The following is a 15128-nucleotide window of genomic DNA, read 5'->3' on the forward strand; positions in this document are numbered from 1 at the left end:
TTTTTTTTCTTTTTTACTTCCACCGCTCCAAGCTTTCTCCTGTGATGGACTACAACCTCAATACAAACTAGTAGTCCCATCATTGGAGCCATTTTTAAAAATTTATTTTATTGTTTATCCGATTAATCGAACTTAATAATCGGCTAACTAATCGATTTTGAAAATAATCGTTAGCTGCAGCTCTAATTCCTACCCTTTTTCTTTGCCGCCTCAACGTTAATGGTCAGCCGGGAGGTGGCAGTGTGGCTGTAAAAAGGGACTTATCTTGTATAAAGCTTCATAGAAGTTGCTTTGCTTTTTGTTATGAAATGTACACTGGGCTCACCTGCACAGTGTCATCTAGGCAAAGCATATTGCACCCAACTCTCCTCCTTTTGTTAGTGATTTATTGATCATCTGTGCTTATGTTTCTCATGACTACCAATCAGATTTAAACCTGATATCACACATACACCCCATATAAGGATCTCTAAAAACTGGGTGCCCTTTCTGGTTGTGGTAGAATTTATGGAGTAGCGGCATTTTTCTGGATAGTACTAGCAGTCCAATGATTATTTTTCATGGTTGCCTATTCTTTGGTGATCGGGTCTGGTTCTCTCGGGGCTTCCTAGCAATGTACTATGTAGTGACTGCATGAGTTAGTGAATTTGAATACTGACATGGTTAGGGACCTTAAGTGGAGTGCTATTGGTTTAATATGCCTGTGGCTGGACTGATACTCATGCATACTTTTTTTTTTTTGCTTTTTAGACTTTCAAGAAAGAAAAGGCAAGAATTATCTCAGAAGACGAGAAGAACTTCAAAGCCTTCGCCAGTTTGCGTATGGCACGCGCCAACGCACGCCTCTTTGGCATCCGCGCCAAGAGAGCCAAGGAAGCTGCAGAACAGGAAGTGGACAAGAAAAAGTAAAACTATCCCTGGAACTGTTAATAAACAAAAGTTGTGTAATTTTGTTCCTTGAGTGTTTTTTGACAAGGGAATTCACGAGTTGCTGGTGTACACGTTTGGTGTGAGTGGAGCTCTGATCTTTGCGGTTACTGCATGCACAGTGCTTTCTGTCCTGAGAAAAGTGGATCTTTAAAACATTGTTTCCATACATTTTTAAAATGGAGGTTTCCGCATTGGTTTTGCAGAAGACCCAATCTGTTTTCCAGACATAATATTTTAGAAATGTTTGTATGCAAGCCTTTGGGTAGTGTCCGAAGGGAATTAAAGACCAGATGAAAGGAATGAAATTTCTGTATCCAAAATATGTACAAAGCCGTAAAACAGCAGTAAAGTGGATTTAAAAAAAAAGCCCTCTGGAGGTGTTTGCCAGCGCTGTCTCTGTAATAGGGCCGCCTGAGGTGGTTGCCTCATGTGGCATCTCATTGGGTCACTGGCTACCAGGAGCAGAGCGGGAAAGAGACTTCCACCGCTTCAGGCCTGGGGTGGAGATCTAAATGTGAGAGATGAAAGGATTCCACCCATTAGGTCTCACATGGTGCATAGCTATTGGATCTTTTTAAACCAGAGAGTCAGGTGGGGAGGTCTGCTTCCAACAAAGTAACACACACCCTTGCCACATTTATCAAATGTATTAAGAGTGATCGCCTATATCTGTGTCTCGACAAACAGTTTAAGTGAAGGAGGTATGCCTTGGGGCGATCACCTAGGTCAATACCCTACAGTTCCTTGGACCAAAGGCAAACCCCTGTCAAAAACGATTGGAGTACCTGGCAGTCCCAGAAAACATGCAAAATCGTGCCCGGGGCTTGATTACAAATCCAGCACATAGGCAAGGCCTGCGGAAGAGCCCTTTGTATAGTCACTGCGACCCTATGCTACCTTGAAAGTATTGTAAAGTCTGAATCCTGAAGGCCAAGCCTTGTGGGTGAAATAGAAAATCTGGTCCCTTTGCATCTCAAAAACAGACCCAGGTCTCGTTCCCATGGGCTGAGAACTAGGGGTCTGGGCAGAAGATGACTGGTTAAGCAGCGCACAAGAGTGCGTTTAAGGTTCTGGGTCCAAGCACAGTTCCTCAAAGCGCAGGTTTAGGTAAGGTAAGCAAGAAGTGTCGGCGTTGAAGAGCCCCTCAAAAGAAGGGGAAGGTGCACTAAATGGAGATCTGAACCAAAGCCCACTCATCAGAGCAGATAGTGGCAGGGCCTGAACTTATTCGCCTGGACAAGTGGTCTAACGGAGGGGTCTAAGCAGCCTAGGGTAAACTGAGGATGGCCAATGATTGGTGAGGACTTGAACAATTCTAGAGCTCCACCAAAAAGATTCCCCACCTAAGTACCAGCCAAGTCGTTCCAATTGTAGGATGAGACAGAGTTCAAGAGCCAAGGGATACCTGATAAGGGCCGGTCAAGTTGGATCTGTTGCACTTGAACCCAAAGCTTGAAGGACGCATGTTTGCACCAGTCCAAGGTCCTAAACAGGTGGGAAGCGCTATAATAATCAGGCCTGGGAAACCAATCCCTCTGTGGAGTTTGTGTGCGCAGCCAGTTTCATTAACTTTATGTCCACGGTTAGCCCATAAATTCCAGAGTTTGACACGAACCATCTGAAGAAAGCCCCCTGGGATTCGAGTGGGGAGAGTCTGCAAGAGGCGCGGTAGGACATTCATTTTAAGGATATTGTTCCTCCCAAAGCAGGAGAAAATGTTTCTGTCCCAGGACTTAAGATCCTTCCTGATCTCCGCAAGCAAAGATTGATATTTCAAGGAAGACTATCTGAAGATGCAGGAATGTTTACTCTGAGATATGTAATTGCCACGAGGTCCATTTCAAACGAAAATTAGACTGAAGCGTCCCACTGGAACATTAATATTTAGAGCCTTTGATTTGCACCAATTAATTGTAAAATTGGAAAGCTTGCCACAGTGGTTCAAAGCCTTCAAAAGGGAAGATAATGAAGCCAACCGGCTGTGTAACAAAGGAAAACAGGTCATCTGCAAAGCCAGCGACCTTATGAGCAACTGGGCCAAGATAAATCCCTTTTGATATCCAGGTTAGAGCGAATATGACAGTTTAAGGTCAAAGGGTTAAAACTAAAATTAACGGTGAAAGAGGGCATCCCGGTCTCGTACCATTACTCAAACTAAAGTAATTAGGGTCTCGTTAGCACTAATGGCTAGAGTAGCATTGGGGTAGATGGCAGCAAGCCAGGAGAGCATGTTAGGGCTAAATCCAATGTACTGTAACCTGGCACGGAGCAACCACCTGTCCACTCGGTCAAAGGCCTTTTCGGCATCAGTAGAGATCAAAATTGTGGAGACTGCTTATGAGAGATGTGGATTATATTGAGCGTTCTTGTGATACTATCTCTTGCCTCGTGTCCCGGAATAAAGCCCACTTGATCCAAGTGAATGAGCTTACACTATGTAGGTGGAGCCAAAGGCAGTTAGCGAGGATTTTGATGAAAATCTTAAGATCCATGTATTAAGTAGAGAGATCAGGCGACAGGAAGAAGCACAGAGGGATCCTTGCCCTCTTTGTGGGTCGCTGAGATATGGGCTCGCTGGGCATCTACCAGGAGAGGCTGCCCCTCCAATTTCTACGCCTTTAGGCTATGCCAGGGGTCAGCAACTGGAGCCGCATGTGGCTCTTTCATCCCTCTGCTGCGGCTCCCTGTCCCTGAAAAAGCGTTGGAATGCTTGACCTTTTGGCTGTCACACATTCCACCGCCAAAAAACTGCGTGGGATTACATTAAAATGTGTGACGACGTCACCGGTCACACATTTTAACGTAGTCACAAACTTTGATAGAACACCGCCATCGGGGGTACGGCCGCTCTGGGGGGCCTCTTAAATGAGTATCAGCTGTACCAGGGGCTGCATGGCAGAGGTGACTGGGGAGGGGGTCGGAGGCCAGGCCCCAGCAGGTAAGAGGGGATATGGGGAAAGGGACCCCGGCAACCAGCCCATCTGAGGCCCTGCAGAGCCCACCATAGAGAGTCTCAGGTGTGCTCTGCGGGGTCTCAGGCAAGTCCATAGTCCAGTGCGTTACTAAGCTCACATATACCTATATACATGCTATACATAGCATAAAGGTACAAAATTATATATGCAGTGTTATCTTCATTTTAGATGTCAAAATGGTTTTGTGGCTCCCGGAGTTTTCTTTTCTGTGGGAAACTGGTCCGAATGGCTCTTTGAGTGTTTAAGGTTGCTGACCCCTGGTAGTGGTCTCTCCATCCAGTGGTGATCCAGGATACATGTCTGCGATCCTGTGATGGGCGTCACCAGATGTGTATTTTGTTAGCCTCTTGGTTCAACAATCTGCGCAGGTTTCTCTCAAGGACTTGGAACCCAACAGTGAATACAGTAGATGCACTGGTGGGGCCGTGGGATCAGTATTCACTGGTCTATGCCGTTCCTCTGTTGAAGCTTTTGCCTTGGCTACTGTGAAAGATTGAGGGCATTCCAGTCACTATAGCCTCCGACGGATGAATAGAGTAGTGGGGAGCGCTGCAAAAATAAATATCAGTAAGTGGTGGTGTGGGGCTTTCAAGAGAACATGTCACTTTTGCCTTGAATGCACTTTTTCTCATTAAATAAGCACTTTGGGGGCAATGTGTGTGCTATTTCAATCACATTTATCTGTAGTGCTTTATAGCGAGAACTCTATACTCCTGCTAGTAAAAACATTTGGAGAAGGCCAGTTACTCTATCAGTATGTTTCTGAAATTGTGGGAGGAAACACTCCCAGACACAGTAGACACTTAACTCCATGCGGGTATATTGCTTCCGGCTGAGTACAGAATTGCTGTCCCCTTGAACAGGAGATCTGCTTGGGCACCTTATGGTGCCTTCATAATCTACTACTTTTATAATATTTATTGCTCAAAGAAAATTATTACGGGTAACGGGGCTGACATTCCTGTGTTCTCCTTTAGTGTTGTTTTTCTGGATGTCATGCTGATCCTCCTCCAATATTTAGAATCCCTTATCTGGAGTTTGTCTCTAGCGTCCATTGAACGCTCTTGCCGCCTAGCATTCTTTGCCAGCACGCAGGCAGCTTCTGCTGCTTAGTTGCTAAGACGTGGATAGTGCAATGGTGGGTAATCATGTTGATTTGGCGCTGAGTAGGTCAATAGAGTACATTTGCGATGTACGCATGAAAATGTTAGCACAAACGTTTACATGCGTACATCATAAAATACAATAGATACTCGGGACTGTGGCCACAGAGTTTTCTATTTTCATTTTATGGATCTGAACACATCACAAGTTTACTGATCATCAAGCAGGTGTGTGCAAGTGCCAATAGAAAACATTACACCAATCAGTTCAGATCCTTAAAGAAAAATGCTGGACGGATAAAAATGCAACTTTTTTTTTTATATAGCCCATGTGCTTGAGCCCTGAGAACTCTTGGACTGGGATTCTCAAGCAATCGCAGTTCCTACCAGCAGATGGCAGCATTTCTCTTTTTATCACAGACTGGGTGGCTTTGTTCAGCCCCTAAAGCTTGGGATGCCGGTGACTGACAGTGCATTTAATTAGGCTGTGTGACAAATTGCTCAGGCTCTGTATGCACATCCTGAATCAGAAACAGCTGTTTGTGTTTTAATTAACCCACTTCGTGCTTCTTTGGGGACTCTTCCCTTCCGTAACTCTGATACAACTCGTTAAAGGAACCAGCTCATGATTCTGCTAATTAGTGATATATAGATATATAGATATATATATCTATATATATATTTTTTATCCATCTAGCAACAGTGACACACTTCACTCTTCTATTTTGTCTTCATTCCAAAAGCTTTGGCGTCTAAGTTTTTTTCTTTTTAGTTCTGTACATAATCATATTGCTGCTCTTCTTCTTTTTTTCAGAGTCTAAAGTTAAAATTGTTTCATTTCTACATTCAGCAATCAGATTTCATTTGAAGATTCCATTTATCACTTTCAATCGGAAAGTCACAATTTGCTTGGTAGCTGTGGGCAATGCAGACTTTCTTTCAAGCACAACTGTAAATGTAACAATCCTGTAAAGCGAAAGAAAGTAGATGCAAAGTCCTTCCAAGTTTTTAGAAGTATTAAAAATGGGCATTGGGACATTTCAGGTACTACCTTGATTAAATAGACATACAGGTGAAACTCGAATAATTAGAATATCATGCAAAAGTGATTGCAGTAAGTGCTGCAAAAGGGGCCCAAACCAAGTACTGAGTACATATGCATGCTTGTACTTTTCAGAGGTCCGATATTGTTCTATGTACAATCCTTGTTTTATTGATTGCATGTAATAATCTACTTTTTTGAGGTTGTGGATTTGGGGTTCTTGGGGTTTTCATGAGCTGTAAGCCATAATCATCACAATTATGACAAATCACGGCTTGAACTATCTTGCTTTGCATGTAATGAGTCTATCTCATATATTAGTTTCACCTTTTAAGTTGCATTAGTGAAATAAATGAACTTTGCACGATATTCTAATTATTCGAGTTTCACCTGTATGCATTCAATGCTAAGAAAGAGCTACAGTGACACTAAACTCAGGAGTTAAATTTTAAAAATGCATGCAAGTACCCTATTACCAAAAATGTATCTTATGTATCACTCGGCTGTAGATCCTCAAATCATCTTTGCAATGGGAGCTGGCACTGTCCTTCCTTCTGCAAGGTGGCTACTTTTGTTTCCCATGCTCCCTGTGTGTGTGTTGTAAAGTAGTCACCGCTCCAAGCTCACCCCCGGGATGGCCTACAATCTCACTATAGATTAGTATACTAAACGCAAGATTGTAGTCCATCCCGGGGGTGAGCTTGGAGCGGTGACTACTTTACAACACACACAAGCACAGTGTCAGCACCAATTCAGAGATGATTTGAGGATCTACAGCCGAGTGATACACAAATAAGATACATTTTTATTAGTTGGGGTACTTAAAGCGGTTCTAAACCCTCCGTTTTTTTTGCCTATATCTACTGCTAGCAAGCAAGTAGATATAGGCAGGGACTGCTCGTACGGCCGCAAAGGATCTTGGGGTGGGCGCATGCGCAGTTCAGATTCTGGGCCGGGAGACGAGCAGAGACGCAAGGTAAGTCCATGGACGCGTGCACCCGCATGCAGACACCGCTGGATCGGACGGACAGAGCAGTCAGTGCTGGATCGGAGGCACAGCTGGAGGGACAGATGAAAACATCAGGAAAGAAGATCGGAATAAAAGACATCATTTAAGGTAAGTGCTAACATTAACATGGGGGAGGGACATTTTTTTTTTTACTTTAATGTCGCTTTAAATGTATTTTTAATATTTAATTTGATTCAATAGCTTGTCTATTTAATCAAGGTAGCACCTGAAACGTTTACAAACCACCTTAATCTATGCTTCCCTATTGACAATTATTTCACTGGACTGCAACGTAATTGCAAGTCCAATCATGTCTAAGCAATGACTACCTGGTCATGCTGGGATTAGTAGTTCTTCAGGGTTGCACGCTTTGGGTGCCCATTCATTTTACATCTCAGAAATGAGACCACCCTGAAAATTACGGGACCTCTACAGTCTTTGCGGATCGTTCAGTGAGCATGCTCGGGTCATCTCATCTGGAAAATAAAATCAAAAGTGTTCACAGCTCGATGGGATCTAATGCAGTGTGATAATAAGCCTCAGCTAATGGACTGGCAGGGCGGTCTGCAGCATGCTGCTTACAAATGAGGGCCACGCTGCCGTTCCAGGAACACAATTTCTTCGAGGAGTCTTGAGATGGAAATTCAGTTTTTTTATTTTTTTATTCCTTCGTTGGTTTGATGGTATTATAAATTGGCTGCATTATGACGGAAGACTGAGATCAGGCAAGACCCAATTCAGCAAAAGGTTTTCAGGCCTTAAGGTGACTACATGTATTACAGTATGATTATAGTGTATAAGCTTTCTATAAACTGGCCACAGGGGCGTCCTGCCGCCAGGTGTCACCCGGAGCGGAGACCGGGTGACGCCCCGCCGTGATGTCATTGCGCATGCGCGACCATCTACTTGACGCCTGCTGGAGGCCGTCTTGGTGATGGACGCCAGCAGAGAGAGGAGGGGACGTTGCCCCGGCGGAATGAGCTATGACGCCGGGTCCCCTCCTCTCTCCTGACACTGTCGGTCTCTCGGTCCATGACCGAGTGCCTGACTTTTTAGAGGGGGTGACACCAAAATGACTGTCAGGCCGCACCCCAGCTTGTGACGCCACTGACTGGCCATACACTTTACAATCAGATAGCACAATATTATTTAGATCTAGCACAGTGCAGGGGCCTGCCTGATTGGATACAGATTGACTTGACTGTATAAGTAGGCCCAAACATTACAAGTTTTGGTAAATCTACAGGGGATTGCAGAAAGACTGTACAACCAGATTGTAAAGTATACGGCCAGGTAAAGATTTCCCACCAACTATGTAGCGTGAGAGCCTACCTAAACCATATGTTAATGTTATATCCAGTCAGGTAGTCTCGCACACTATGTACAATCAAATTGTAAATTAAGTGGCCTGCTTTAGGCAGAAAGAGCAGAGTGAGAAAAAGATGAGCTTATCAGTGTGCTTTCACTGTCCAGTCACAGGGCGGGGGACCTGTGAATGGCAGAGCTGTTTAATTCTTAGTGTTGGATGGACGGAAATACAGGTAACACAGGTTATTGCTAATGCTACAGTATACAAAGACATGTTATACAATGGTGCTCTTCCAACCTCGTGGAAACAGTTTGGGGAAGGTCCTTTTCTGTTCCAGCATGACCGTGCCCCTGTGCACAAAGCCAGCTCCATAGAGGCATGGTTTAATGAGTATGGTATGAAGAAACTCGAGCGGTCCTGACCTCAACCCTACTGAACACCTTTGGGATGAATCAGAACCCCAGAACATAAACATGATGTTGGATGAGAAGCTAGGACTTCTCATCCAACATCAGTATGTGACCTCACTAATGTTGTTTTGGCTTAATGGGCACAAATACTCAGACACACTCCAAGATTTTGTGGACGGCTTTAATTGGACTTTTTCTGCAATGTTGAAGACATTTTGTAGTTTATCCAAATCACTTCTTCAGTTCTTGAAATGTGGCTTGGATGAGCTATGAAAGATCTTCAACATTATATAAAAGAAGTGGCTTGGATAAGCTACACACCATCTTCAATATTACAGAGCTAAAGAAGTGGCTTGGAATGGATAGGCTGCAAAGCATCTTCAACATTGCGGAACTGAAGAAGTGGTTTGGATAAGCTATGAAACATCTTCAACATTACAGAACTGAAGAAGTGGCTTGGAATGAATAGGCTGCAAAGCATCTTCAACATTACAGAACTGAAGAAGTGGCTTGGATAAGCTATGAAATATCTTCAACATTACAGAACTGAAAATGTGGCTTGGATAAGCTATGAAAAATCTTCAACTTTATAGAACGGAAGAAGTGCCTTGGATGATCTATGAAAGTATTCAACTTTACAGAACTAAAGAAGTGGCTTGGATAAGCTATGAAGGTCTTTAGCATTACAGAACTGAAGAAGTGGCTTAGATAAGCTACGAAGGTCTTTAACTCACCATACCATGGACATAATCTCAGAAGAGTGGAGATTGTTTTAGCCACAATGAGGGGCGGCAACTCCATATTAATGGCCATAGTTTTGGAATGGGATGCGCTCATGTAGGTGTGATGGTCAGCTGCCCACACACTCTTGGCTGTATGGTACATTCACCTTTCCTTTGATCCCACACTGCCCTGTTCTGCCAAAGATAGTTGGGGGGATAACTCATTTTCTGGTGCACTGACTCTTTAATTTTGATTTTTAAAAAACAATGTAGAAGACTTCCCTTTGTATTGTAGCAGCTGACATATTTCTGTACAGTATATCTATACCAGGGACATGTGAATTGCAAAGCATCTGAGGTTAGTAAGATTACTACCCCCCTGGCCCTCCCTCCTTCACTCCCCCCCCCCATGTATATAATATAATCACTGAGTCTAGAGTAAGTGAATTATTCCCAGACATACACAAGTGATTTACCGCTAGGTAATAGCCGGCAAATTACTTTTCCGTTTCCTACAGTACTTGGTGCAAGGGATCATGGGAGTTATAAACCCTAAACCTCTTTTTTTTTCTCATAATCCTTATCCGTACCTGATGGTTCCCCATTAACCCCACGCTTCCCGGGGCGGACCACGGCTAGCGATATCCCGCTCCTAATAACTGTGCGTTGGCATCGAGAGGTTAACCAGCTTTATGGCCCACTGGAAAGAGCACAAGACTCTGAAATCAATGCAAATCCACTGAGAGGTAATAAAAGATTAGATTAAACAACCATATGAGTTTGAGAGTATGGATCTTATGGGAAGAGCTGCAGGGAAAGTGCGATTATATCCTGAGATCGGTGCTTAATAGTGTTTGAATAATTAGAAGAGGGATTACCAATAACACCGAGATTGTACTGTAAGTCATGGCTGCATGCTAGAACAGGGATGTATTAAAGGGTCAGTCCACCTACAATGGATATTCAAGGTATTAGTTGAATCTGTTGGGTGGAGTTGGCCCCTGGCTTCATATATGTCTTGTACTCTCTAACACGGAGAATCTCCCTGACATATTTCCCGGGTCTGTTCCTGTCCATCTGAGAACTTTCAGTGTTCCCACCCACTTTTGTGTGTCCCAGCTCCTCCCATTTTATTATCTATATAGAATCTAGCAGGGATGGTGGAAGCCCCCTCATAATTGCCACAGCAGGTGTGAAGACCTGATATCCCAAACAGCCCACCTGAGAGTGACCCTGCAGAGCCCACCATAGACTCTCTATGGTGGGCTCTGCAGGGTCTCAAGTGGGCGGGTAAAAGCCTCTTACCTGTCAGCCCTGATCGCTCTCCGCATCCTCCGTCTCTGTGCCCCACCTCCTCCATCGCCGGGCCCCGCCTCCTCCTTCAATGTCAATAAACAAACCACACTTTTAATTTTTTAATATTTCTTTCATTACAAAAAAAAAAAATGACATCGATGTAATCCAGCGTCAATCACGATACACGACGCCTGCCGACCCGCCGAAATAAAAAGGTCCTGCCGTACGACGACCGTCCGAACCCGACGAAAACTCGCAGCAAAATGACATTCCTGTCCGAAAGTAAACAGATTATTATTATTATACAGGCATTCCTCGGTTACCGACTTACCTGCTTTGCGACCACTCTCACTTGCGACGGACCGCCGATTGACCTCGCTGGCGGAAGTGATGTCCTCCGATCTTCACTGCGGGTCCCGGTAAGTATTTTCATTGTAGACAGAAATCTGGGCTAATGGAAAAACGTCAATTAATTCATCAATTAATTGGCAATAAAACAAAACAAAAGAACAAATTACCCCCAAAAAATCAATTATTATTTATATTATATACAATATGAGACCAAAAGAAGCTAAGAGCTGCTGAACTAAGGCAATGAGCCCTACGGGTTAAAAAGATGTAAAGTACAGCGCTAGCATATATATTTTACCTTGGTTTTTTCTTGGAGAGTGGTTTCACACATTTTTGATTATTATCAATCAATCTAATATAATCTAATATATATTTTTTCCTTGGTTGTTACTCACTGGCACTTAAATTCACACTTTATTCACATAAATGTGTTTGTTACATATAATTTTATTCCCTTTGTGAATGCTTTTTCACTCATTACTGATCCTATACCCATTATAGTTATTCGGATTTACAGTACAGTACAGTACACTGTTCGGTACTTTACATCTGCAACGCTATACAGTACTGTACTAATGCTGTACTGTATAGAGTTCCTCGCTTAACGACCAATTCGTTTAACGACCTGGTCGTAGGAACGGAACTCGGTCGTTAAGTGAGGAATACCTGTACAGGATTTCTATAGTGCCAACAGTTTGCGCAGTGCAATATAATGAAGACATTACAATCACAATACAATTCAAGACAAGATGGTAAGGAGGGCCCTGCCCCTGAGGGCTTACAATCTAAAAGGGAGGGGCACGTGATACATGAGGAGGTAGCTGTGTGGGGATGAATTGCTTGAGAAAGTGATTGTTCCTAGGGTTGCGATGTGCTGAAATTTTTTTGGGAGAATGAGTCACGGCTTATTCACATCTAAATCGCGCCACCCATTCATATGTAAATATCACAGTTAAGACTATTTTTAGTGGGGGGCCAGTAGCCCCATCTAAATTTTGGTTGCCTCTGTCTGCAGCATTCTGTCTGGACACAGACAGAATGCCTCTGTCTGGACACAGCATTCAAAACCCGGACTGTCCGGGTGAATCCTGGACAGGTGGCAACCCTAATTGTTCCTATGGTTGTATTCACAGGTGGATGCGGATAGTTGATAGGGAAGCCTATCCCACCTCATCCTAACCACTCAACCATCACGCTGTCAAACAATTCATCACCACACAGCTACCTCCTCATGTATCACTTGTATTGTGATTGTAATGTCTTCCTTATATTGTAAAGTGCTGCGCAAACTGTTGGCGCTATATAAATCCTGTATAATAATAATAATTCAAATCTAGATGCCATTTGAAGATTAGACACGCGGTCATACATGATCTGTGACGCCGTAAGTTCAAACCAATTCTCATTAAAAGTGCAGTTTTGCGGGAAGGATTGTACGTAGGCTGTCGGGGATGTTTGACTACCTCTGACATAGGTGCCGAAATCTTTCATCAGTGACAGCTCATTATCTCTTGCTTCTTAAGCCTTACGCTGACACTGTGAATGGCGACGATTGCATTGATTGCGTTGCTGGTACAGATTCTCTAGGGTAAAGATTGGCCACACATTGCTGGGAATAATTGGGCCATGTACGAGTTCATTAGAGGGACATTGAGCACATTCCAGGTACGTTTAAAATTCTTTAAAGGAGAATTATGAGGTGAGTGATTTCCACTTATCGTCATAGTTAGAGCCGACCTGTGAAAAAGAAGCTGTCACAGGTCGGCTCTATCGATCGGGAAGTGAGCAGAAACATGCCGCCGATCTGCTCACTTCTCGATCATCTCCCTGCAGTGAGCCGGGACTGTTAATCACCGCTCCCTGCAGTGATTCCCCCCTCCAATCCTCCAGTGCTGAGTGGAGGAACGGATTGAAAGGGGGCGGGCACAGCTGCCTCTGCCTCTAGATAGGCCACTCACGCAGGTGGGTGGATCTCGACAGTAATGTCAGGATCCGTCCCTGACATTCCGGATCCCGGGAACTCGCAGTGCCCGCGATATACTGAGCTTTGGGTGATGGGAGGACGCTAGTTTGTGTCCTCCCGTGACCCTAAGGAGAACTATGTGGAAAAACACTGACCCCATAGTTCTCTTTCAAGGCCTTATTGACACGGCAAAAATGTGCCAGCTGCGGCAAGAAATTCTAAGCCCGGTTTGCGCACATTCATGCGCGATTGTGTGCATTCGTGAGCATTTTTGCTGCAGTTGCCGCATGTCATCCCGTTCATTTTAATGGGCTGCCACACGCATAACAAACGGGCCAAAGAAGCCCATGCAGCATTTTCAGCTGCGAGCTTCTTGCATTTTTTGGCCATGCATTTTTTGTGCGTTTGATCTGCGTCCACACGTGGGCAAAAAAACAATGCGTTTCGGGGGCTGTATTCACCCCCTTCATGGGGGCTTATAGAAAATAAAACAATGAGACGATGTAGGCGGACTCAAAAATCAATACATCGTTGATGTTCTGTCAGTGAGTGGGTTTCCACAGCATCCATCAGCAACTGGTCCAGACCAGTTTGCTCATACGCAGGGCCGGATTTACTCTCTCTGCTGCCCCAAGGCCAGGTTCCTTAATGCGCCCCCCTGCGCCACCCTGTATGCAGGCTGCATACAAGTGATCTCGGGTACAAAACAAGCGGCGGCTTCCCCGCTGTACATTCAGCTCTGCTTGCCCAAAGCGGGGCTAAATGTAGAAAACAACTACCCTCCCGGCGCCCGGAACTGCATGTCCCGGGCATCGGGAGATAGGAATTCCACATCCCTGCTGCCTCTCTACTCCCTGCTGCCACCCGAGGCCGGGTCTTGGTTAGCCTTGTGGGAAATCCGGCCCTGCATGGCACACTTATGGAGAAAGGCTGATCTAAATACTGCTAATACCATTGGACCAACATGACAGTCAGGGAACAAGTGGTGTAACTATAAACATGGCAGAACATATATCTACTACTGTGGCCAGAAGTACAGAGGGGCCGGTACTGGCTGACTTCACATGGCTTTTATGCAATAGTGTGGGGCAAAAAGAAACATACATCAGGGTGCCGAATTCGGCAATGGCCTTGGGGCAGCAGAGAGAGTAAATTCGGCACCCTGAGGTGCCTTCTGGCGTCATTAGGGGTGCCTTGAAATTTTCACACAGCGTCATGTCTTTCCATAGTGCAGGTGGGCTGGCCATCAGCATCATGGAAACATGCAATGATAATCCAAGGAGGGTGGGTTCCTACTCCTCCCTCTGCCATCCGCCATGCTGCCGTTGATGCGACTTCTGATGTGATGGGGGAACTGAGGACTCCTAATGAGAAGGGAGGTTTCTGATGTAAAGGGGGACTCTTATGTTAAAGGGGGGATATCCTAATATGAAGGGGGGAATCTGATGTGAAGGGGGGAACCCCACGCAAAAACACATACAAAAACCACCATGATTTTTGTGTGTGTTTTTCTATGGGGGTCCCCCTTAAAATCCATACCACACTCCTATCTTGGATAAGGGTCTAGTATGGATTTTGGGGGGACCACACATTATTCTTTTACATTTTTTTCACATTTTAGACCGGGGTGCCTCGAGATTTTGCATACTTTTAAAGGGTGCCGTGACTGCAAAAAGGTTGAGAAATGCGGATCTTGATCACTGACTTTTCTGATCTGCATGTCATGGTGCCAGAGACAGCCAGGCAGCTAGCTTCTTCAGAAGGCATGCATGTATTATTTATTCATTTCTCTCCTATAAACACAGGTATGGCTCTTCTTCACATGCACATTTCATGCGGTCTGCGACGCAGGCTGTACCGCTTACGATTCCTGAGCTATTTTTAGTGCTTCTTGCGTTCTGGACCGCACACATCATGCTGAAAACAATGATGACCCTGTAAATGCGACAACGGGCAGATGACCGGGCCACACAGTGAACATGCCGCTGCATATACAGTATATCTTCAACTACATTTCG

General features: G+C 44.6%; 1 protein-coding gene across 1 annotated transcript in view; it reads left to right on the forward strand.

Annotated features, from left to right (window-relative positions):
- LOC108787708 (60S ribosomal protein L13) overlaps nucleotides 1-944 on the forward strand; it is an 8738-nt gene extending 7794 nt beyond the window's left edge. Inside the window, exon 6 of the mRNA XM_018557321.1 lies at nucleotides 751-944. Within this exon, the coding sequence (XP_018412823.1) occupies nucleotides 751-909 (159 nt within the window). The 3' untranslated portion in view covers nucleotides 910-944. The remainder of the gene's footprint in view (nucleotides 1-750) is intronic.
- The last annotated feature ends 14184 nt before the right edge of the window (nucleotides 945-15128 follow it).

The sequence above is a fragment of the Nanorana parkeri genome, unplaced genomic scaffold (assembly GCF_000935625.1).
Source record: "Nanorana parkeri isolate BGI_ZX_2015 unplaced genomic scaffold, ASM93562v1 scaffold280, whole genome shotgun sequence".
Classification (NCBI taxonomy): Eukaryota; Metazoa; Chordata; class Amphibia; order Anura; family Dicroglossidae; genus Nanorana; species Nanorana parkeri.